This window comes from Erinaceus europaeus, chromosome X, assembly GCF_950295315.1.
Source record: "Erinaceus europaeus chromosome X, mEriEur2.1, whole genome shotgun sequence".
NCBI lineage: Eukaryota > Metazoa > Chordata > Mammalia > Eulipotyphla > Erinaceidae > Erinaceus > Erinaceus europaeus.
This window is the reverse complement of record NC_080185.1, coordinates 58,002,722-58,025,937: the sequence shown is the minus strand read 5'-3', so window position 1 is coordinate 58,025,937 and position 23,216 is coordinate 58,002,722. Positions and strand designations below refer to the sequence as shown.

Here is a 23,216-nt window from a genome sequence, read left to right as displayed (position 1 = left end):
AATTACTAATAAAAATGTAAGAAATGTTATTATAACCCCCTCCAAAAAAAAACAGAGTTTAACCAGGTAGGTTTAGAAATGTGTTTTCAACTGCATGTAATCACTAGTTCATCCAGCCTGCACTCAGGGAAACACTATAGACAACTGCTGTCAAGCTAATAGCTAACCTCAGCTAACCTTTATGCAAGACTTGTCTCAGCATTTGCCCTGAAGGCTGGGTAAACGTTTACCTGGATTTCCATGCTATAGGAGACCGCCATGGAGACATTCATGTATGCTAATCAAGACTAAAATACTTTAAATCTTGTTGGTGTAAGGGCAAAGCCCTTAGCCCTCTAACAGCAGGAACTGTGACTGTGCACACCCCACTTATAGCCACTTTTTGCATTTTGCATTTTGCCTCTAGGCACCTGCCTTTCAAGAAGACTCACAGGGGCTCTGCCCCCTCCCACTTGCTGTGCTCGGGAACTATGGCGACCAAGTCTTTGCCTCCCCCTTCCTCCAGAGTAAGCATCGCGTTGGAGGACCAGCTACATAAGCGAGCGCTTACGTGGGACTGCCTAGTAACGGAGGCTCCAAATTGGAAAGAAGCCAAGAAAGGGGCGGCGCGCAAGAGCTCACGTGCGCAAGCGTAATCTGTAGTAGCCTCGCCACAGGGCGGAACCTAGCCAGCCCTTGGGGACCAAGTAACTAAGGTCTGCCACTCCTGCCGCTCCAGGGCGCGGTGGGGTAATCTTTTAGCGGAGGGCCGATCAAAGTAGCTTTGGGAAAGTGTGGAAAGTAGGCAATAGAGCAGCTGCCCGGCGATGTTGGGTGAGTTAGACCAGCCTCAGGCTGGACCCTCACATGCCGGGCATGACCCGCCAAACCCGAACCCCGAGAGAGGTCGGGTTGGGGTCCCAGGTGGGGTGATCCGAAGGGCCGGTGGCCATGGGCCCAGGTCGTGGATTCAAAAGATTCTGGAGCAGATAACTGATTCGCCTCTCCAGTGGGTCACCCCCTCAGAGGTGGTACCTGTCGCTGTGGTGGCCGTTCAAAGGTATCTGTTAGAGAATGAGCCACGGGACAAGATGCCTAAAATGCGTAAGCGTCCCTTTTACTGTTTCGATGTGACGATCTCAGACGGGGTGTACCGGGAAAAGTGCTACCTGGACCCCAGATTGAACTTTCTCGTATACAAAAATATTCTGAGAGTTGGCGTTGAAATAAGAATTTCCCGAGTTTCGTGTCTGTACAATGAGAGACGGTTAGGCCAGGGGATCGTGTGCATAGATAACGTCCACTGTGGGAAGACCCTGGGCACAATTCCTTTAGAGACTCCCTTTAGAAATAGTGCCCATCAGGAGATTCCCGAGAGGCCTTTAAGAGGCGGAAAAAGTCACTACCTGCCGCTCTGGAATAACGAAGATCCTTATGGGGACATCTGGCTAACCAACAAGGCACCTGAGGAACACGATTTTACCGGTAAGTAATTGGAGGGATGGGGGCGTGTGGGGAAAAAAAAAGTTTTCAGGAGCTGGCGTCGATGGGAAAAGAAACAAATGTGTTTGGGTGTTGGTGAGAGTCGGGAAAAGTTTGCTAAGTTTTCGAGATACACGCCTTGTTAATGAAAAATTGTCCGTGGCCCGCGTGTTGCTTGGATTGCGGCGTGTTCCTGTGTTCCTGTTGAATTCAGTCGGGCCAACGTGTTGATATTGCGATCGCTTTTCCTTGTCTGTTCGTGACACATTTGACTTCAATTTCTCTTACTTTTATTCTTAATCTGGTTGTGAGGATAAGTGTGTGTGTGTGTGTGTGTGTGTGTGTGTGTGTGTGTGTGTGTGTGTGTGTGTCAGTGCCCGTCGGAGAGTGCTGAGAATTTAGTTCAGCGTGAATAAAAAAATGGGAGGGGGGTTGCAGGTTTCAACCTTCATTCTGGAGAGCATGATTATGCTTTTTTCCATTAATGAACTACATTAATGAAGTGGCATTTTAATGTGTAGCGGTTAAGTGAATATCGACTTTTTTGCATGTGTGATATTTTTTTTCACTTGGGGAAGCTTGGAATTCTCTCTCTCTCTCTCTCTCTTTTAGTGTTTCTTATTTGCAATGAACAATGCTGACTTCAGAAGTTCAGTTCTTCTGTTTCAGAAGTCTGAAATTTACCGGAAAATAACATCTGTTCTCAGCAATGGCTCTCAATAGTTTTCCTGTCACAAATGGAATGGGGCGGGAGTAATAGTAGTACAAGCATGCATATGTTCAAGACGCTGGGGAGGAGAAAGAGAGACATAAAAAATTAAAAAGCTAGGACAGAAATACATAGCTTAATAGTTATGCAAAGAGACTCTTGCCTGAGGCTCCAAAGCCCCAGCTTCAATTCCCCCATATCCCCAGAAGCCATGGCTAATCAGTGTTCTGGTGAAAAAAAAAAATAAAGAAAGAAGAAGAAGAAGAAGAAGAAGAAGAAGAAGAAGAAGAAGAAGAAGAAGAAGAAGAAGAAGAAGAAGAGGAAGAGGAAGAGGAAGAAGAAGAAGAAGAAGAAGAAGAAGAAGAAGAAGAAGAAGAAGAAGAGGAAGAAGAAGAAGAAGAAGAAGAAGGAAAGAATTATAAAGCTAGCGTTCTGGAGGGAGAATTTATGATTATTTCTGTATATACTACTTTTCATGTTTTTTTTTCCACATTGTCATGATGCTAGAGCATAGATGGTCTCATTGTGATGTGTTACAGCTACAGGCTGGAAAGTGAAATAACTGCCTAAAAAAATAATAAAACCAGGGGGATTGAATTGATCTCGTTATAGAACAAATAAGAATTAGAAATTGTGACTCAGCATGATTTAAATAACTTAAGCTCTAAAAGTAAGATGGTCCTTTCAGGTATGAAATAATGACATTTTTTTCTCTCAAGAATGAAACAAGGCAGCATTATATTACTGCTTTTTAATGTTTCTCATTAAGTTTTACTGTTGAATATGTAAATGAAAACTTGGTGCTTGAGAATTGAGAGGGAAATGATAATTTGCAAAATTATCTTTCATTTCAAAACAACTCATTTTCCAAATATTTCATATTTGAAAGTAATGCACTCATTATTGAAATGCTCACCATGGACTGCAATGTCTCTGTGTTAAAAGATCTAAATATAGTGCTCAAATTTTTTGCCAGTTTGAAACTTTAATAAAATGGTGTGGGGTGAAAAATTCATTTCTCCTTATCTCTGTGTGTTTGGGTAGCCTCTCAAAACTCCCAATTATCAGTGATTTGACCTGTATCTTGTAACAAATGTGATTTGTATTGTGCTGCATTATTTTATATTCATAATTGCTTCAAGCAGCTTTTTTTTTGCCTTATTCTGATTCAGTGATCTTATTTTATTTTTTATTTCCAGTTTATGGGACAGTTGTTGACGCATGGGTTCTATTATGTAGTTCCTCATCTCCCTGTGAAATGTGTCTGTAAAACATTCACACCCAATTTTAGGTCCTTTTCCACCACCAGGCACCAGGATCCTAAGTCCCTCTAGACTTCCCTTCCCTCCTTCCCCAGAATCCTTTGCTTTGGTACAGTACATAATACCCAGTCTAAGTTTTGCTTTGTGTTTTCCCTTTCTGCTCATATTTCTTAAGTTCCACATATTAATGTACATCTGTACATATAGTCTTTTGTAGTGTGTATGTGTCATCATTTACATGATCATGCCTGGGAGAGAGGAGTAATTTTCATTATTTCCAGCACTTATCATTGGTTTTTGTCCAGTGCTGAAAATTACTTTTGATCTCCATTTATTTGTTCACTCTGTGCAGGTATTTCTGTTGATTGGATGGAGTCCTAGAAGTGAAATTATTGGCTGAAAGAATAATCGACATTTTTGATTTAATAGATAATGGTTTTCTTTCATTGTAGCTTTTCACTTCTGATTAATTTGTAGGAATGCTTTTGCTGCTGGGAATTAGAATTTTATATCTACCATATTTTGCAGATTATTATCTCACATTTTGTCCCTGTTCTCTTAAATTTCTTTAGTTTTATTTTACATTGAAAAATTTTTTTCCTAATAAGGTACAGCATTCATTCAGCAAAAAAAAAGTCTTAAAAACATAGCTTCCTGGAGTCTGGCAGTAGCGCAGAGGGTTAAGCGCAACTGGCGCAAAGCACAAGGACCTGCCTAAGGACCTGGTTCGAGCCCCCCCCCCCTCTGTCTTCCCCTCCTCTCCATTTCTCTCTGTCCTCTCCAACAACAAGAAACAACAAGGGCAATAAAAGGGAATAAATCAATAAAAGTAAATATTTAAAAAGAAACATAGCTTCCTAATTTTGTTTTCTGTCTGTGCATCTGTCTAACCTTACCCACTAGAACAAGCCACAGCATCTTTCAAGTGCTCTAAAACACCCCCATCATGCTGTGTCCTGATCTGTACCCTTCCCCAAAGGCAACCCCAATTGTTATCTTGAAGACAACTTTTGGAAAAGGAATTGAAATCACACCTCACCACTCTCCGGCACTCTCTTCCACTTGCACTTGATGATAACCCTGACCTACTAGAATCTGCAGGGTCTTATTACACACAATCTTGCTGTAAAGGGACAGTATATATATGGAGAGAGAGTCTATTCTGGTCTATAACACTTGGCTTTGCCACACAAGCAACCATAGTAACATAGTAAGCATGTGAATGAAAGGATTTGGTTATGTGATAATAAAAGTTTATTTTCAAAACCAGGCAGCAAGCTGAATGAACCTTGGCTAATGGATCATAGTTGTTGACCCTTAGTCTACAGAAGATGTTCTCTTGTCTAATCTCTGACTCCTCTTTCACACCATTTCATTTCAGTGATACCTGCCTTGTTTTTGATCCTCAAACCTACAAATTCATTCTTGTCACAAATATTTTGTACCTACCCTTCCCCACTTTCTAGAAAGTTCCTTCTGAGCCTGGAGGTGGGGCACCCAGCTCTAGTGCACACTGTACCATGTGCAAAGACCCAGGTTTAAGCCCCCGCTCCCCATGTGCAGCACAGATGCTTTGCTAGTGGTGAAGCAGATCTTTCTCCCTCTCTCTTTCCCCCTTCACTCTCAATTTCTCTGTCCTATCAAATAAAACAGAAAAGGGGGGGGATGGCCATTGGGAGCAGTGGATTCATAGCGCTGGCACGGAGCCCCAGTGATAACCCTGGAGGCAAAAAAAAAAAAAGTTCCTACCCATTGTTAGGTTTCAGGTCAAATATATAAAACAAAGGGTTTGTTTGTTTGTTTGTTTTTGCCCAGGTGTTATCACTGGGACTCAGTGCCTGCACTATGAATCTACTGCTCCCAGTGTCTCCCCCACCCTGGCTTTTTCCTGTTTTATTTGATAGGACAGAAAAATTGAGAAAGGAGAGGGAAAGATAGACACTTGCAAACTTGCTTCACTGCTTGCAAAGCAGACCCCCCCACCCCCCCTCCCCGTAGTTGGGGAACCTGGGGCTCGAACCGGGATTCTTGTGCAGGTCTGTGCTTCCCACTATGTGCACTTAACCCAGTGTGCTACTGACCAGCCCCCAAAACAAAGTTTGTTTTTTAAAAGCCATTTAAATATGTGTTCCTTCCCTTCTTAGTACTAAACATCACAATGCAAAATAGCCATTCCAGAATTGTTAACACAAATTGTTTTGTTTTCTTTCTCCTTCAAACTGGTTTATTAAATTCCTGAAGTCAAGGACTGTTTCACCGTGGTGGGCAATTTCCCCTATACTGAGAATAATGTCTAGCATATAATGGGCATTCACTAAGTGTTTATCGGTAAAGGAATGAATGAACCAAAATACATTAATGGCTTTTCTAACCCTGAACCATATTTATATCTTTGCTTGGTCATGGCTGTTACTTTTCTAGCTATTCAAGTGAATTTGATCTGTAGGTTATTTTTTTGCGGGGGGGGGGGGGGCTTGCTGTTTTGATCTGCTTTTGATATCAGGTAATTTACATTAACCTAGTAGAATGGGTTGGGAGACTTTCCTGTTTCCTGTGATTTAGAAATCATGTGTTCATTGAGGATAGTGAAATTTGCCCCAGACCAATTTGAACCTGGGGCGTTGAGTCATGATTGGGAACTGAGAGAACAGAATCCATTTCAGATACTTATAGGAAAAAATAAAATAATGAAACCAATAATACTTCTTTTCATTAAAACATTTATTTGTTTATTTATTACTTATTTATTGACTTATGAGAGAGACACACAGAGAGAACCTGAACATTATTCTGGTGTCTGTGGAGCTGGGAGTTGAACCAGGACTCTCTGTTTACAAGCTCTGAATTCTACTGCTATATCACCTCTCATTTTCTTGAGTCCATTTTTGACTCTTGATATTTCACTAGGAAATCGCAACACTGAATGTAGCCATCTGCATTTTTTACATATTTGCTTTGTTAGTTATATCACACTTGATAATGTGGGCTCAGCCGGGTGCGCCACTGCCTGGACCCCGTTACATCATATTGTTGCTGTTATCTCTTGGACTCCACTGCTCTGCACCAACTTTTTCAGTCAGTGAGTTAGACATAGAGGAGAGATTACAGCACCAAAGCTTCCCTGCTGAGGTGGGGGCTGTGTTGGAACCTGGGCCATATGTCTGACACTGCAGGCACCCCAGTGAACTATCATGCCAGTCCCAGATAGATTACTATTGTTCTTGTGTTCATCCATTTTTCAATATTGCCTTGCCAGGACTTTGCTAAAACAAACAAACACACACACACTACGTATTAACTAGTATTCTATAGGGAGATAGTTTTAAAATTTTATTTCTGCCCCTATCTCTACTTCATTATACTACTTCCTCTGCTTTTTGTTATACCACTGCATTGGCCAAATGCTGATTTACAATAGTATCTCCTCAAAACGGTTATTGGTATACTTCACCCACCACTAAGTTGTATTTTTTTTCTTTTTCTTTTCTCTTTCTCTCTTTCTCTCTTTCTTTCTTTCGCTACCTTCTTGGGTTGGATGTTTGAGTTTTTTATCTAAAAAGCTTTTAAAAATCAGAAATTAACAACAAGGACATCAGTAACAACAATAACTGCAACAACAATGAAAACGCAAGGACAACAAAAGGAAAATAAATAAATAAAAATAAAAAATTTGCCATGGATATACTGCTTTAACTATATTCCCAGGTTTGGTAACCCCACTGCTGCTTCCTACATATATCTTTGATTTGATTTGAAAATTAAGTGGTTTTTTTTTTTTTTTTTGCCACCAGGGTTATCACTGGGGCTCCATGCCAGCGCTATGAATCCACTGCTCCCAATGGCCATCCCCCCCTTTTCTGTTTTATTTGATAGGACAGAGAAATTGAGAGTGAAGGGGGAAAGAGAGAGGGAGAAAGATCTGCTTCACCACTAGCAAAGCATCTGTGCTGCACATGGGGAGCGGGGGCTTAAACCTGGGTCTTTGCACACGGTACAGTGTGCACTAGCTGGGTGCCCCACCTCCAGGCTCAAAAGGAACTTTCTAGAAAGTGGGGAAGGGTAGGTACAAAATATTTGTGGCAAGAATGAATTTATAGGTTTGAGGATCAAAAACAAGGCAGGTATCACTGAAATGAAGTGGTGTGAAAGAGGAGTCAGAGATTAGACAAGAGAACATCTTCTGTAGACCAAGGGTCAACAACTATGATCCATTAGCCAAGGTTCATTCAGCTTGATGCCTGGTTTTAAAAATAAACTTTTATTATCACATAGCCAAATCCTTTCATTCTCATGCTTACTATGTTACTATGGTTGCTTGTGTGGCAAAGCCAAGTGTTATAGACCAGAACAGACACCTTTTTTTCCCTTTTATTGGAAAGGACAGAGAGAAATTGAGAGGGGACAGGAAGATAGAGAGGGGGAGATAAAGGTAGACAACTTAACACCCCTCTATGTGGAGAGCGAGGATCTCAAACCAGGATCCCTGCTCAAGTCCTTGTGCTTTGTCCTATGTGAGCTTAACCCTGGTGTGCCACCACTGGACCCTCTTAAGTTCCTCTTTAATCCCCCCAAAGTCTACTTATTTGATTTGAATTTCTGTATTATATAAACTTTTAGCTTTTGGATGGGAGTAGATAGCATAATGGTTATGCAAAGTGGCTCTCATGCCTGAGGCTCTGAAGTCCCAGGTTCAATCCCCCTCAGCACCATAATCCAGAGCTGAGCAGTGCTCTGGTAAAAAAAAAATACGTATCTTTCAATTATAATATTTCCTATCCTTATTCTAAAATATATTTTAGTTGATAAATTTTCTGAAAGCAATATTGGCTTCTTATGATGGTAGTTTTGTCCTATTCTCTTTATATCTATGATTCTTTTTAATTTAGATGTTATAATATGTAAAGTTTCATAACTTACTCATGACTTATTGGTGAGTTTTATTATCAGTATGGATTTTATCACTTGGTCACCTTTTTCCTTGATTTCTACTTTTTCTGATACCTATCAGATACTTCTGCTGTCTTTTAGTGGGCATTGGTGGCATTTTTTAAATGTAACTTGGCAGTCATATTACTTCAGAGGTCTTTTAAAATGAATACTGAGGGCCAGCAAAGTAAGTTGGACTGTGTACTGCTTTGCTATGTGTGTGACCCAGGTTCCTGCTTGGCCTCCATCGCATTAAAGGAAACTTAAGTAATGTGGTCTCTTTCTCTCTCTGTCTCTCTCTGTCTTTCTCTGTCTGTCTCTCTCTCTCCTCTCTTGTCTCTGTCTTAAAAATTGACTTTTCAGGAGTCAGGCAGTAGTAGCTCAGTGGGTTAAGCGCACATGGAGCGAATTGGAAGGACCAGCATAAGGGTACTGGTTTGAGCCCCCGGCTCCCCACCTGCAGGGGAGTTGCTTCACAGGTGGTGAAGCAGGTCTTCAGGTGTCTATCTTTCTCTCCCCCTAACTGTATTCTCCTCCTCTCTCCATTTCTCTCTGTCCTATCCAACAACAACAACAACGATAACTACAATAAAAAACAACAAAGGCAACAAAAGGGAATAAATAAATATTTAAAAATGTTTTTAAAATTCACTTTGCCATGTATATAACCTAGGTTTGAGCCCCTGGGTCCCACAGCACTGGGGCAATCTTAGATGTTTGTGTTATCACACCTTTCTCTCTCTCTCTCTTTTTTTTTTCAGCTCTTCTTTCTGTTTGAACAAGTTGGTTCAGCTCTGGTTTATAGTAGTGCTAGGGACTGAACCTGTAACTTCAGAGCCTTAGGCATGAAAGTCTTTTGGAGAGGACTTGGAAGGTAGCATAATAATTATGTAATAAAAAGACTTATGCATGAGCCATTAAAGATTCAGGATTAAATGCCCAGAGCCACTGTAAATCTAAGCTGAACAGTGTTCTAGTTAAAAAAAAGAAAGAGGGGCCAGGTGGTGGCTCACCTGGCTAAGAGCACACACTATAGTGCACAAGGACAAGGGTTCAAGCCCCTGGTCCCCACCTGCAGGGGGAAAGCTTCACGAGTGGTGAAGAAGGGCTGCAGGTGTCTTCTGTCTCTCTCCATCTCTATCTCCCCTTCTTCTCAATTTCTCTCTGTCTCTATCCAATAACACATAAATAAAATAAAATAAAGAATTAAAAAAAATTTTAAAAAAGAAAGAAAGAAAAAACTTTTGCATAACCTTTATGCTCTCTCCCCAGTCCAAACAAATATATTATTAAAATAAAAGTAATGTATTAGAAAAATCTGGGGGCTGGGGGCTGTACCTGGTTCAGCACATATGTTACAATGCAGAAGGACCCTGGTTTGCGCCCCTGGTCCGCCGGGGGGGGGGTTTCAAGTGTGGAAGCAGTGCTGCAGGTGTCTTTTTTCTCTTTCCCTCTCTATCACCTATTTCCCTCTTGGTTTCTGCTGTCCCTGTCTAATAAATAAAGATAGTAAAATATTTCAAAAAATAAACATCTGGAAGGAAAATTAATAAAGATATACTAATACTTAAAATAGTAGGTTGGCACAAGTATAGTTAGAAAATACCATGTGGGGGCTAGGCGGTGGTGCACCTGGTTAGGCACACACATTACAGTGCTCAAGGATCCGGGTTCAAGCCCCTGGTCCCTACCTGCAGGAGGAAAGCTTCACAAGTGGTGAAGCAGGTCTACAGGTCTTTCTCTGTCTCTTTCCCACTCTATTTCCCCTTCCCTCACAATTTCTTTCTGTCTCTATTCATAATAAATAAAGATAAAATATAAAAACAAAAAAGAAAATACCATGTAGGTGTATCTTTCTCCCTCTCTATCTCCCCTTCCTCTCTGAATTCCTCTCTGCCCTATCCAATAAAATAATGGGAAAAATGTCCGCCAGGAGCAGATTGGAAGTGCTGGCACCCAGCCCTAGCAATAATCCTGGAGGGAAAGAAATACCTTGTAGGGGACAGGCAAGTGGTGCACCCAGTTAAGTATACATAGTCCTAAGCACAAGGACTGGGGTTTGGACCGAATCCCCACATGCACCAGGTCCGCTTAGTAAGAGGTGAAACAGGTCTCTCTCCCTCAGTTTTCCCCCTCCTCTCTCAGTTTCTCTCCATCCTAGCCAATAAAGTGGAAAAATGACCGCTTTGAGAAGGGGATTCATAGTGTCCTTACCCAGCTTCAGCAATAAAATACCATATAAACTCATATTTAAAATAAATTATAAGTATAATTTTCATGACAAAATCTTAAGGGACTAGTACATTATATAAATTAAAATGAGTGCTTTGTTCAAATAAATACTAGAATAAAATCAGATGTGTATTTTAAAAGTTGAGACTATAGGCTATGAGAGAGCAATATGTGGCAAGAATTGCTGATAGAACCCCATTTAACTCAAGGGAACAGGAAAACAGAACACATGTTAATCCTTTTAAAGAACTGAATAGCTACTTTGTAAGTGGCTACTTGTTCTCCTTGCTAGCACACTTGGAGATAAAATTATTTCACAGTAAATTATTTGACTGGATGGGGGGGCGGGTGGTGCACCCAGTTAAGTGTACATACATAGGTTCGAATTCCCACTCACTCCCCACCTGCGACAACAGCTGGCCACTAGGAGCAGTGGATTCATAGTGCAAGCTCCAAGCCCTGGTGATAACTCTGGAGGCAAAAAAAAGGGGGGAGGGGGAGGGCTGGGGATGACCTTAGGGACCACTGGCTTCATAGTGCCAGCACTTGAGTCCCAAGTATATCCCCGGAGGCAACATAAACAACCTCCCAAAACAAAGTAAATTATTTGATATATGCAATGGTAAGTGCAACGCCAAAAAATGGAAAGAGACTACTTGTAGTTTTAGGGATAACATCACGGATGACCTTTAAAATAAAATTTGAAGTACGCGAAGTAGGAAGTCACACAGGTATCTAAGAGGAAAACATTCCCTACAGAGGAAACAGCAAGTGCGAAGTCAGTGTTACAGACCATGTCTAGTATGTTTGAGGACGATAAAACTTACCCATATGAAACTAAACTGAAGGCATTACAGAACTATGTCACAAAACATTATCATCAATTAAATATATAAGTGCTCAATAGTAGGAAAAATGTGCCTTTGCAGTAATAATATAATCGTCATATAGATCAGCATTTCCTTAATAAAGTGAATAAATACAATAAAATAAAACAGTAAAATTCTGTGACATTGAGTTGTTTCCTACATTTCTTCAGAAATGTGGCTTTAGATCCAAGTCGTTCAGGAAGTAATTATGCAGTTTGCCAAGGTGAAGGGCATTTTGAATGGAGCATCACATTAATATAGGTGTTTACCTATGATCTAAGAACACTGTAAGTCCTTTATGTATTTTAGCTGTAATTATTATAGAGAAGAGTATATATAATTAAAATTTAAATGAGAGAAGTATACTGACTTGTGTAACTTGTAGTACTGTATAATTTATGTATGCTATGTACGTATATAATATAGTCTTATATATGCATATTAATATACCTTATATATGACTGTATACCAGTATGTTACTGGTGTAACTGATGAAAATTGTTGCTTTGGGTATGATCCGTCTACCATTGTTAACCATTTAAGGTCGATCTTTATCAGATGGGGCGGTGGTTCAGCAGTGCAGCAGCCATCCTGTGAGCATGCCCTTCTGGGCTGGATTTCCCCATCCCTGGAGGCCCAGTTGGGAGCATCAAAACGCCACCAGTGGTGGAATGGCGTATTGTGCTATTTCCTGTCTCTCTCTTTAAAAGTAGACTAGCTCAGCGGTACTCCAGAATCAATTTCTGACATCACATTAAAAAAACAAGATCTTTGAAATGAACATATTTTTAAACGATTTTTTTCACTTTTTTACTAAAACGCCTACAACTCACACATCAAAAGCAAAAATAAATATTGGGATTACACCAAGCTAAAAAGCTTTTACACAGAAAAGGAAAACTCTGTCTGGACTCGGAGAAAAAAAATTTCAAGTCATATTCTGAAAAGGGACTAATATCTAGAATATAGAAAACACTCATAGGTGCTGGGTAGTGGCACACATAGTTGAGCACAATTCTATAATGCGCAAGGACCTGAGTTCGAGCCCCTGGTCCCCACCTGCATGAAGAAAGCTTCAGGAATGGTGAAGCAGCACTGCAGGTGTCTCCCTGTCTCTCTCCCTTTTTTTTTCTTTTTTTCTGCATCCCATAATGACCCTGGGTCCATACCCCCAGAGGATTAAAGAATAGGAAAGCTATCAGGGGGAGGGGATGGGATACAGAGTTCTGGTGGTGGGAATTGTGTGGCGTTGTACCCCTCTTATCCAATGGTTTTTGTCAGTGCTTCCTTTTTTTAAAAAATAAAAATTTAAAAAAATGAACATATCAAAAATTTTACCCCACCTCTTTTTCTATTATAGACACCAAAATAATTACCCTCTCTCACCTTGAAATGACTTGGAAGAACAGAAGGATTTTTCCCGCACTGCTTGTAAGAATCTTGTATAAATCCAAACTCCGGTATTATGGAAGACCTGATAAGAAGATGGTCGAGCCATACCAGGTACCACTAATTATAAGCTTTGATATGTTAATCTTTAAGTTATAATTTACAGACTTTACCTACTCTGGGATTGTTTTAAGTAACACTGTAAATTCAGTTTATTAAGTTGTAAGACATATATATTAAAATTTTTTTCTATGCAATGTCTGTAATACCCAAAAAGAAATTTATTCTGTGTTGGCTCCCTTTAGTTTTCTGCTCTACCTGAAGATACACCTTTTTGTGTATCTTCCACATTTTCTTCTTCCTGTATTCCTACCTCAGCTTAAATGCACACTCTGGCATTCCATTTTTTTAAGTGAATTTTCTCTCACTTCAGATCTCCTTTTTTTCTTTCTCTATAGGCAGACTCCTTTGATGATGTAGGTTACACCAGACATTTTCACTTGTCCTCCATTTACTTATCAACAAAATCTTTGACACTTGTTACTGTACTTTCTGACGTATGACATTTTCACAGAAGTGAAGTGGTATCCCATTGTTGTCGTAATTTGTATTTTTTTCTGATAATCAATGACTTAGAACGGTTTTTCATATGCTTGTTGTCCCTTTGGCTTCATTCTTAAAATTCGTTTAATGAATGTCCTGTAATTAAAGTGACAAATATATTTGTGTGTGCTTTTACTCACTCTTTTTTAGACCTTTTTGGAAGTTGCTGACAGCTCAGGCACTGTGTCAGTGATTATGTGGAATGCTCTATGTCCAGAGTGGTATAAAAGTTTGCGCACTGGTTTAATTCTTCTACTTAGAGATTATTCTGTTAAAAGGAGTTATCCATTCAGAATACAGCCTCTCCCTGTGGACCCACAGATCAAACTGATTTCTACAATCGGTTAAGTATTCATAAAATTTGTTGTTATATAACTTGTATGATATAAAATTGCAAAGTCTCTTATCAGGCAGAGACCCTTAAAATTGCTGGAGACTTTAGAATCTATGAAACTTATATTCCTTTAGTCATACAAATTTCAATCACTTAATATGTTACTTAGTAATGTATTAATTAAGAAAAATTATCTATGATATTATTGGCTAAAAGCTGAGTGTCAGGAAGTATTTACTTTTTGCTTCATTTTATTTTTTGTCATATAATAGTTTAAGACTTGCATATAGTTCTCTGTTACTGCAGAGTATTATTTAAAAGGACTTTTGTCAATGTTTTTCTTTTAAACAATTTCAGACTTACATGAAAGTTGAAAGAATAATGCAAATAATTCTCATATAACCTTCACACAAATTCAGTAGCTGTTAATATTTACCTTTGCTGTATAAATTCCTTATTTCCTCTTTTTCTCTTTCATTCTCTACATATACACATAAATGCGTGTATGTATGCACACACAGTCTCTGAGCCATTATGCAAACGAATACCAACCGTTATATGTAAACCTATCTCTTTTAAGTATTTCAGTAATATTTCAGTGTATATTTCCTGAAGAGAATTTTACTATGTATTACAGGACTATTATTAAAATAGGATATATGATATGTAATTGACTAGGAAAACCTCAATTAATTATATATTAACATTAATTTAAGTATTTATTTATTCATGAGAAAGGAGGAGAGAAAGAACCAGGCATCACTCTGGTACATGTGCTGCTGGGGATTGAATTCAGGACCTCATGGTTGAGAATCCAATGATTTACCCACTATGCTACTTCCCAGACCACCTATATTAACATTTTAAATATATGTTAGATGTTACAACTTACTGGATGAACAAGTAATTACCTAGATGATTTATATACTTAGTTCCATGTCATTTTTATTATTATTATCGTATTTTGCCTCCAGGATTATCACTGGGACTTAGGGCCTGTACTATGCATGCACTGCTCCTGTGGCCAATTTTTTTCTTTTTTTTTGTGTGTGGGGGAATAGGAGAGAGAGAAATATAGACACCAACAGACCTGCTTCACCACTTGTGAGGCGACACCCCCCACCCCCGCAGGTGTTTAGCCCGGGGCTTGAACTGGGATCCTTGATCAGGTCCTTGCACTTTTCATACTGCACGTGCTTAACCCGCTGCGTTACCACCCAGCCCCCTTTCTCATTATTCTTTATTGCAGACAGGTGAGAAATTTATAGTGAGGCTTAGTTGATTAAAAAAATGCAGCAAATGTTGGCAGGTGGAAACCAATTCACAATTCTACATTATTATGGTATTATAGCTTGAAGTCAGACAAACAGCCACTAAACTGAAACAGGCACTATCCTACCTCTGCTGTAATTATATGGCCAGATATTCATAATGCAAACCCTCTCTGAAAGGTATGAGAATACACATATACACTTTGACATAAATGATTGCAAGTACAGATATATTTTTTGGAAGAGTACAGGACTTGCAAACATGAGTTGTCATGTGAGTACAATTTCTTATCTCCTTGTGATATTTACTTGCACATCACTCCCACTACTAAGTCCTCTTCCATTATCATGCACTAGGTCCCCAAAATAAATAAGCAAGTCTTATAACTGTACTGTAAACCATTAGCCTCTGATAAAATTATTATTATTATTATTGCCTCCAGGGTTATTGCTGGGGCTCGGTGCCTGCATTACAAATCCACTGCTCCTGGAGGCCATTTTTCACTTTTTGTTGCCCTCGTTGTTTATCATTGTTGTTATTAATATTATTGTTATTACTGTCATTGTTGTTGGATAGGACAGAGAGAAACCAAGAAAGGATGGGAAGATAGAGAGGGGGAGAAAAAGACAAACACCTGCAGACCTGCTTCACCATTTGTGAAGCGACCCCCTGCAGGTGGGGAGCCGGGGGCTTGAACAGGGATCCTTAACACCGGTCCTTGTGCTTTGCCATGTGTGCCTAACCTGCTGAGCTACTGCCTGGCCCCCGATAAAATTATTTTTAAAAAGGGAATTTTGATAATATGTTGAAACTATGCCTTTTGTTTTTAAGTGTTAGCATTAGTCCATTTTAATGGTGAATGGACTAATAAAAATACTTTTTGATAAACAATAGTAGTTTTCTATTTTAAGTGGTTAGTAAGCCATTTATGTAAAGAACCAGAAAATAAAATATTATAGGCTGTACAGTAAATATGACCTATGCTACAACTTATCAGATCTGTTTATATAGAGTGGAAGCAGCCAGGGATAATATCAATATATAAAGGAACATGACTTTGTTACAGTAGAAGTTTATTCACAAAATTAGTTATGTGAAGACTGTAGTTTGCCAAGATTACATGTATAAGTAGACCTTAATTTTGACTCTATATGAGTATCTTGTGCATAGCCTTAAATGGTCCTTGGGACTGGTAGGTGGTATACCCCATTGAGCACACCTTTCTATGTGCAAGGATCCAGGTTCCACACTTGAGCCCTGCCTGCTGGAGTGTCAGGGGAGCTTTATGAGCAGTGAAGCAATGCTGCAGGTGTCTTTTTCTTCCTCCGTCTCGTTCTCTTTCTAACCTCTCAATTTCTCTCTGTCCTATCAAAAACAAGATAAAGGACAAGAAAGGGAAAAAGTGGCCGCTGAGTGCAGTGAATTCGTCAGGCCCCAGCACCCAGCAGTAGCCCTAGAAGCATAATAAAACTAATAACAACAGTAATAATGATGAGTGATATATTATATCCGTGTCTCATCCCATTTAAATCAATTTGATAATATGAAATACTTCAATTGTGACAAGTAAAACTTTTATAAGATCTTTAAAAAAAAGTATGTTTGAGGGCAGTAGTGCAGTGGGTTAAACACACATGGTGTGAAAGGATCCTGGTTCCCAGTTTGAGTCCCTGGCTCCCGGTGTGAGTCCTCGGATCCCCACCTGCAGGGGGGGGGGGTGCTTCACGGGTGGTGAAGCAGGTCTGCAGGTGTCTATCTTTATCTCCTGTCTATGTCTTCCCCTCCTCTCTCAATTTATCTCTGTCCTATCCAACAGCAACAACATCAGTGGCAATAACAACAACAAGGGCAACAAAATGAGAACAATGGCCTCCAGGAGCAGTAGATTCAGAGTGCCTACACTGAGCCCCAGTGAAAACCCTGGAGGCAAAAAAATGAAATAAAATAATTAAAAATTATATGTTTGATGTTGATATAGATGTTGGAGAGTGGTCCCACTGCCCGGGAAGTCCAGGCCGTTGTTTCCATGAGGTCCAAGTGGGTAGACCCTAGGCTCTCCCCCATCCTGCGGGGTCAAGATAATTGCAGGTTCCCCCAACCTCATGAACTAATGACAGGATGGCTTCTCCAGATGGGAGCTACTTTTTTGCACATGCTCCTCCTCTCCCCTTAAAACAAAGGCCATGAATTACTGTGTATTGTGTTTGGCCAAACTTGAAAACCACCGCAAACATTCTGTTACTCAACTGCCCCCTTCCTCCCCCTCTGAAGTGCCTGTAATTTATGCCCAGGGAAAATTGCATTGTGAGCTTGTGATCAAACCCTGTATGGTAACTTTTCACTTGTGATCAAATATAGTTTGTAGGTCAAAATGTGACTATGCATTTTGTTGCTTTGTGTTTGGGTTAACGATTACCTTAACCTTCTCCCTGGGCAATGGGTATATCTTCATACTTTCTCCCTTAATAAACGACTTGCCCCACTGAGGCTCTCCCAGAGCTAACGTTTTGTCTTTCTGAGTCACACTTACCCTCACCATGTGGAGCTACCCGAGGACTCCCAGTGGACTGCTCAGACCTTCGCTGCCAGTGGCCAGGGAGTCAGGGGATCCGGAGCAGCAGCCCACATAGAGAAAGGGCTTTTGCCTAGAACACAAGAAATGGTAAACATAAAGATTAATAAACGGGAGTCAGGCGGTACTGTGGCAGGTTAAGCGCACGTGGTGCAAAGCACAAGGACTGGCCTAAGGATCCCAGTTCAAGGCCCCGGCTCCCCACTTGCTGGGGAGTTGCTTCACAGGTAGTGAAGCAGGTCTGCAGGTGTCTCTTTCTCTCCCCCTCTCTGTCTTCCCCTCCTCTCTCCATTTCTCTCTGTCCTATCCAACAATGACGACATCAACAACAATAAAAACAACAAGGGCAACAAAAAGGAAATAAATAATAAAATAAATATTAAAAAAAGATTAATAAACAGTGTGAGACCATTTTCTTAGTGTAAGTATTCTCCAGAAGTGGATCCTCAGACAAGAACTTTAAAACATTTTCTCCCAGTGCATTGCTACCATGATGGTCTATGATGGTGCTGGGGGTTGAACTTGGCAACACTGGTGCCTCAGGCATGAAAGTATTTGTTCATAACCACTGTGCTATCTTACCAGCCCCAGAATTTTAAAATACTTTTTTACTTTGTATTGATATAATAATGATTAACAAGATTGTAGGGGAAGATGGGTACAATTCCACATAGTTCCCACCACCAGAGTTCTATATCCTATCCCTTCTATTGGAAGCTTTCCTATTCTTTATCCCTCTGGGAGTATGAACCAGAATTCTTTGTGGGGTGCAAAAGGTAGACGCTCTGACTTCTGTAATTGCTTCTCTGCTGAACATTATCTTTGGCAGTTCCCATCCATACCCCTAGCCTGTTTCTATTTTTCCCTAGTGAGATAGGGCTGTGGGGAGGTGAGGTTCCAGGACACATTGGTGAGGTCGTCTATCCAGGGAAGTCAGGATGGTATCGTGGTAGCATCTGCAACTTGGTCCAGCCTCAGAATTTTGATGCAAATAGTTTACTTGGAAGGGACACCAAGTAAGTGGGTGGGGAAGTCACAGAGAGGAATTCAGTCAGTGAATTTGCATTATTAAACTGGCTACCACAATGAAAGAAAGGATTAATAAACTTTTTAGTGCCTTTCTTTTTTTTTCAAACGTCTTTTTAAATTTTTAAAATTTATTTTCCCTTTTGTTGCCCTTGTTTTTTTATTGTTGCTGTATTTATTATTGTTGTTATCCTTGTTAGACACAGAGAGAAATGGAGAGAGGAGGGGAAGACAGAGGGGGAGAGAAAGATAGACACCTGCAGACCTGCTTCACCGCCTGTGAAGCGACTCCCCTGCAGCTGGGGAGCTGGGGGCTCGAACTGGGATCCTTATGCCGGTCCTTGTGCTTTGCGCCACGTGTGATTAACCCGCTGCACTACCACCTGACTCCCTATGGTGCCTTTCTTACATGCATAAGTCTCTGGGGTTGTTCCTGGCATCACATAAGAACAGCAAAGAAAAAAAAAGTTACAGCCAGAAATCCATGGATAGTGTAGCAGTGTTTTGCATATTCTCTCTCACTATATAATTATAAACATATATAGCCAGATATGTGTGTTCCTATATGTTTTTAAATATTTTATCTATTATTGAGAAAGATAAGAGAAGGAGAGAGAAAGAAGCAGACATCAGTCTAGTACAGGTACTTCTGGGGATCAAACTCAGGAACTCATGCTTGAGAGTCCAACACTTTCTCCACTGCATCACCTCCTAGACTACTGTGTCTCTATATCTATTTAACTATATGTATCTAATTATATATTTTTAATTTAAAAAAACTGGGTTAGAGTTGGTTCCTCACTAGAGAGCATGCATTTCTCATCTCCTATACCATATAAAACATTTATATTGGTAACTTTAAAAAAATTATTTAATTATCTTTATTTTTTTTATGGAAACAGCCAGAAATCAAGAGGGACGGAGTTGATAGAGAGGGAGAGAGGCAGAGAGACACCTGCAGCACTAATTCACCACTTGCAAAGCTTTTCCCCTGCAGGTGGGGACCAGGGACTTGAACCCGTGTCCTTGCACACTGTAATACGTGCACTCAACCAGGTGTGCCACCACTTGGTCCCCTATATTGGTAACTTTTATTTGTTGTATGCTTTACATTGGGTAGTTCTCCCCCGCCAATAGAATTGGATCAGTCCAGTTAGTTTCGCCGGCCTGCTTGGCCCCGCCCCGAAGGAACCCCGCCTGAGTTCCAGGGTTCCAGAGTTGCAGAGTAAGAGAGAGTTCCAGAGTTGGAGAGTTCGAGAGTAAGAGAGAGTGCTTGCGCCACCGCAAAGAGACAGCAGAGTTCTGTTTGGTGATTAGTTTGGTTTAGTTTATGAATCGTTCCTGAATAAAGAAATACAGCTTCCCTGCCCAGCCGTTGTCTCCGCGTCTCTGTTACCCGCCCGTGAAGCTAGCCCAGCCCGCTAGAGGCCTCCAAATTTTAACAACATTTATTGATCAAAAGACACAATGAAATAATGAAAGAAGCATCTACAAAACTGGATGACGATATTTGCAATAATAAAATCATCAAAGGACTAATATCTATTGTATATATCATATAACACACATAGACGCAAACACTTACATGCATGCCCTTCTAGTAAATATGAAAAATGACAACCCGGTAGAAAAATGGACAAGATACAAACAGGTATTTCACAAGAAGGAAGGCATGTATGATGCATAAGTAGCCTAATTAGGAATAAGGAAAGTCCAAAATAATGCCACAACAAATCAAATTGTCATTTTATCTCACTAGATTGGCAAAAAAGAAAAGAAAGGAAGAAGAGAAATAAGAAAGCAAGAAAACTAGCAATACTGAAATTCGGAGATAACAGGGATTTGGGTGGTCAGGAGGTGGCACACCTAGTTAAGCGCTCACATCACAATGCACAAGGACCCAGGTTCAAGCCCCTACTCTCCATTTGCAGGGGGAAAGCTTCACAAGTGGTGAAGCAGAGCTGCAGTTGTCTCTCTGTCTCTCTCCCTCTCTATCTCCGCTCCCCTCTCAATTCTCTGTATTTGTCTAATAAATAAATAAAAGATTAAAAAAAGCAACTAGTTAAAATATTTTAAAAATATAATAGGGATTTTTACACTTTACTAGCAGAATTATATAAATATGTTCATTACTTAAAATAATTTGAAATTATCCTGTAGAGTAGAATCTTTACATATTAAACTATCCAGGGTTTCCCTCCGAGATATAATATCTTAGAAAAATTGCTGTGAGGGGGTTGAACAGTAGTGCAGCCAGTTGCGCTACGTGGCACGAAGCACAAGGACTGACACAAGGATCCTGGTTTGAGCCCCTGGCTCCTTATCTGCAGGGGGGTCATTTCATAGGGGTGAAGCAGGTCTGCAGGTGTCTGTCTTTCTCTCCCCCTCTTGTCTTCCCCTCCTCTCTCCATTTCTCTCTGTCCTATCCAACAGTGACAACATCATCAACAACAACAATAATAACTACAACAGCAATAAAACAACAAGGGCAACAAAAGAGAAAATAAATAATAAAAAAATTTAAAAATAGAAAAATTACTGTGTACCCAGGGGGACTACAGAATATTTGTAGTGACCTAATTTGTAATAGCAAAAACTAGAAATAATCTAGGATGTCAAACACTACAATCGCAGGTAAATAAATGATTTATGCTCTGGAATATTATTCAACAATGTAATACAAGAAAGAACCTGCTATATGAAGCTACATGGAATTTTTACATGGTGATATTGATTTTTTTGAAGTGATAGGCAATCAGTAATAACTTTAATTATTTTCTCACTCCGATAAAAATTAGAAAATAACATTTATAAAATTGCCACTACATCGTTTTTCATAGCAGAAAACTGAAATCTGTGCATCTCATTTTTGCAAAAGAGTAGACAGGCAAAAAGAATTATACACATTTCATGCTTGAAGTTTTAATGACAAACAATGAAATTATATTCATGCTTTTATGATGATTCCAAGACAAATGATTTATTTTCTAAGTAGCCCTGAAATGCTGTATGCAGCATTTAAAGTATTAACTTTGACCAGGAAGACAATTGTATATGATAATGGGAGTTGAAGAATAATATTGCTAATGGTCAAGTTCACAGGTACAGTGGTAAGTTCAAATGTTTTCAGTTTATCGTTATGCAGTATAATTTATATACATATATATTCTTTTGTATGTCATATTAAAATAATGTGTTTGTTTTTCAGAAATTTGCCTGAACCTCCGGGATCCTCCAACTAATATAATTATCATTCCAGAAAATCAGGAGAAACCAGAATGGAGATTGCCAGCATTAAGTCACCGCTTTATTACAAGGTAAAATTTCTCATAAAATAACCTAAATATAATTTTTATTATTAACCACTGAAACTAGTTATTACACATTGATAAAAGTTATGCTTTATCAATTATATCAACACACATTTTTTCAGTTTAAAGATAGAATGTCTATTAAGCAATTTTGTCTTTTTTTTTTTTTTGTAGATCAGAACTGGATGATATGTCAGAAAATTCTATCTGTGATGTTATTGGCCTCTTAGTCTTTGTAGGAAGAGTTCAAAGGAGCAAGAAAAAAGGTATGATTTGAAAAGTGAAAGTCATAAAACGTATTTCAATGGTAACTCTTGTGTTCTTATGTCTATATGTGTATAATCAATTATCTCCATTTATTTTAATTTTCTGTCCATATAGAAAGCCGTGAAGATTTTTGTTCATATCGCTGGATTCACATTGCTGATGGGACTTCAGACCTACCATTTATAGTGGAACTGTTTTCTACATCTCAGCCAGAAATCTTTGAAAATATTTACCCAAGTACTCAGTTTTAATGTCTTTATCTCTTTATTTTTGGAAGTGGCATTAATTTAAATGATAGTTTAAACTGATTGATAGAGTTATGTGACAATGAGTTAGCAAATTCAAGCAATTTGAGAGCATGGTTATTTTTTTTTTTCAAAATTAATTTCACACTTGATAGTGCAGATGTTAACCACCTTCTAGTTTCTTTTCAGGCTTAATTTGTAATTAAAACTAATCTTTTCTAAAACAACAACAACAACAAAATCAATCTTTTCCAAGAACAGGTGCTTTTATCAGTTTTCATCATTAGCATTTCAGATGCAAATACTTGAGATTTAGTAAAACATAAGCAGTTACTTCCTTTAGTATCTATTTGGAATTGACTAAGTTGACGTCATTGAAGACCAGAGTATAATATGAAGCCCCTGTGCATTCCTTAGCACCCTATAAAAATGAATAAGGATTTTGAAGCCTTTACAAATGTGGAATCAATTGGTAGAGGATTGGTAAACTGTAATTAAATAAAGACAATTTTGTGATTCTGTCTAAATATTAAATTATTGGTTGGTTGATAGTGGTATACCAGCTGGTCAGTATTTAACATACTTTGGTGCTGCCTCCCATCCCCAATTCATTCTGATATATAAGTATTTTCCCACTGATTTTATTTATTTACAAACAATTTTAGGGATTCCCTAGTCTTTATTTGGTAAAGTAAATTAGTCTTAATATTTATTAAATAAGAAAAAATATAGGTATTG

General features: G+C 39.2%; 1 protein-coding gene across 1 annotated transcript in view; it reads left to right on the top strand.

Annotated features, from left to right (window-relative positions):
- The first annotated feature begins 691 nt into the window (after window positions 1-691).
- The window catches only part of RADX (RPA1 related single stranded DNA binding protein, X-linked), a 71,704-nt gene continuing 49,179 nt past the window's right edge, over window positions 692-23,216 (top strand). Inside the window, exons 1-6 of the mRNA XM_060183023.1 lie at window positions 692-1,464; window positions 12,820-12,962; window positions 13,602-13,794; window positions 21,864-21,972; window positions 22,141-22,232; window positions 22,348-22,470. Coding sequence (XP_060039006.1) covers window positions 807-1,464; window positions 12,820-12,962; window positions 13,602-13,794; window positions 21,864-21,972; window positions 22,141-22,232; window positions 22,348-22,470 — 1,318 coding nt within the window. The 5' untranslated portion in view covers window positions 692-806. The remainder of the gene's footprint in view (window positions 1,465-12,819; window positions 12,963-13,601; window positions 13,795-21,863; window positions 21,973-22,140; window positions 22,233-22,347; window positions 22,471-23,216) is intronic.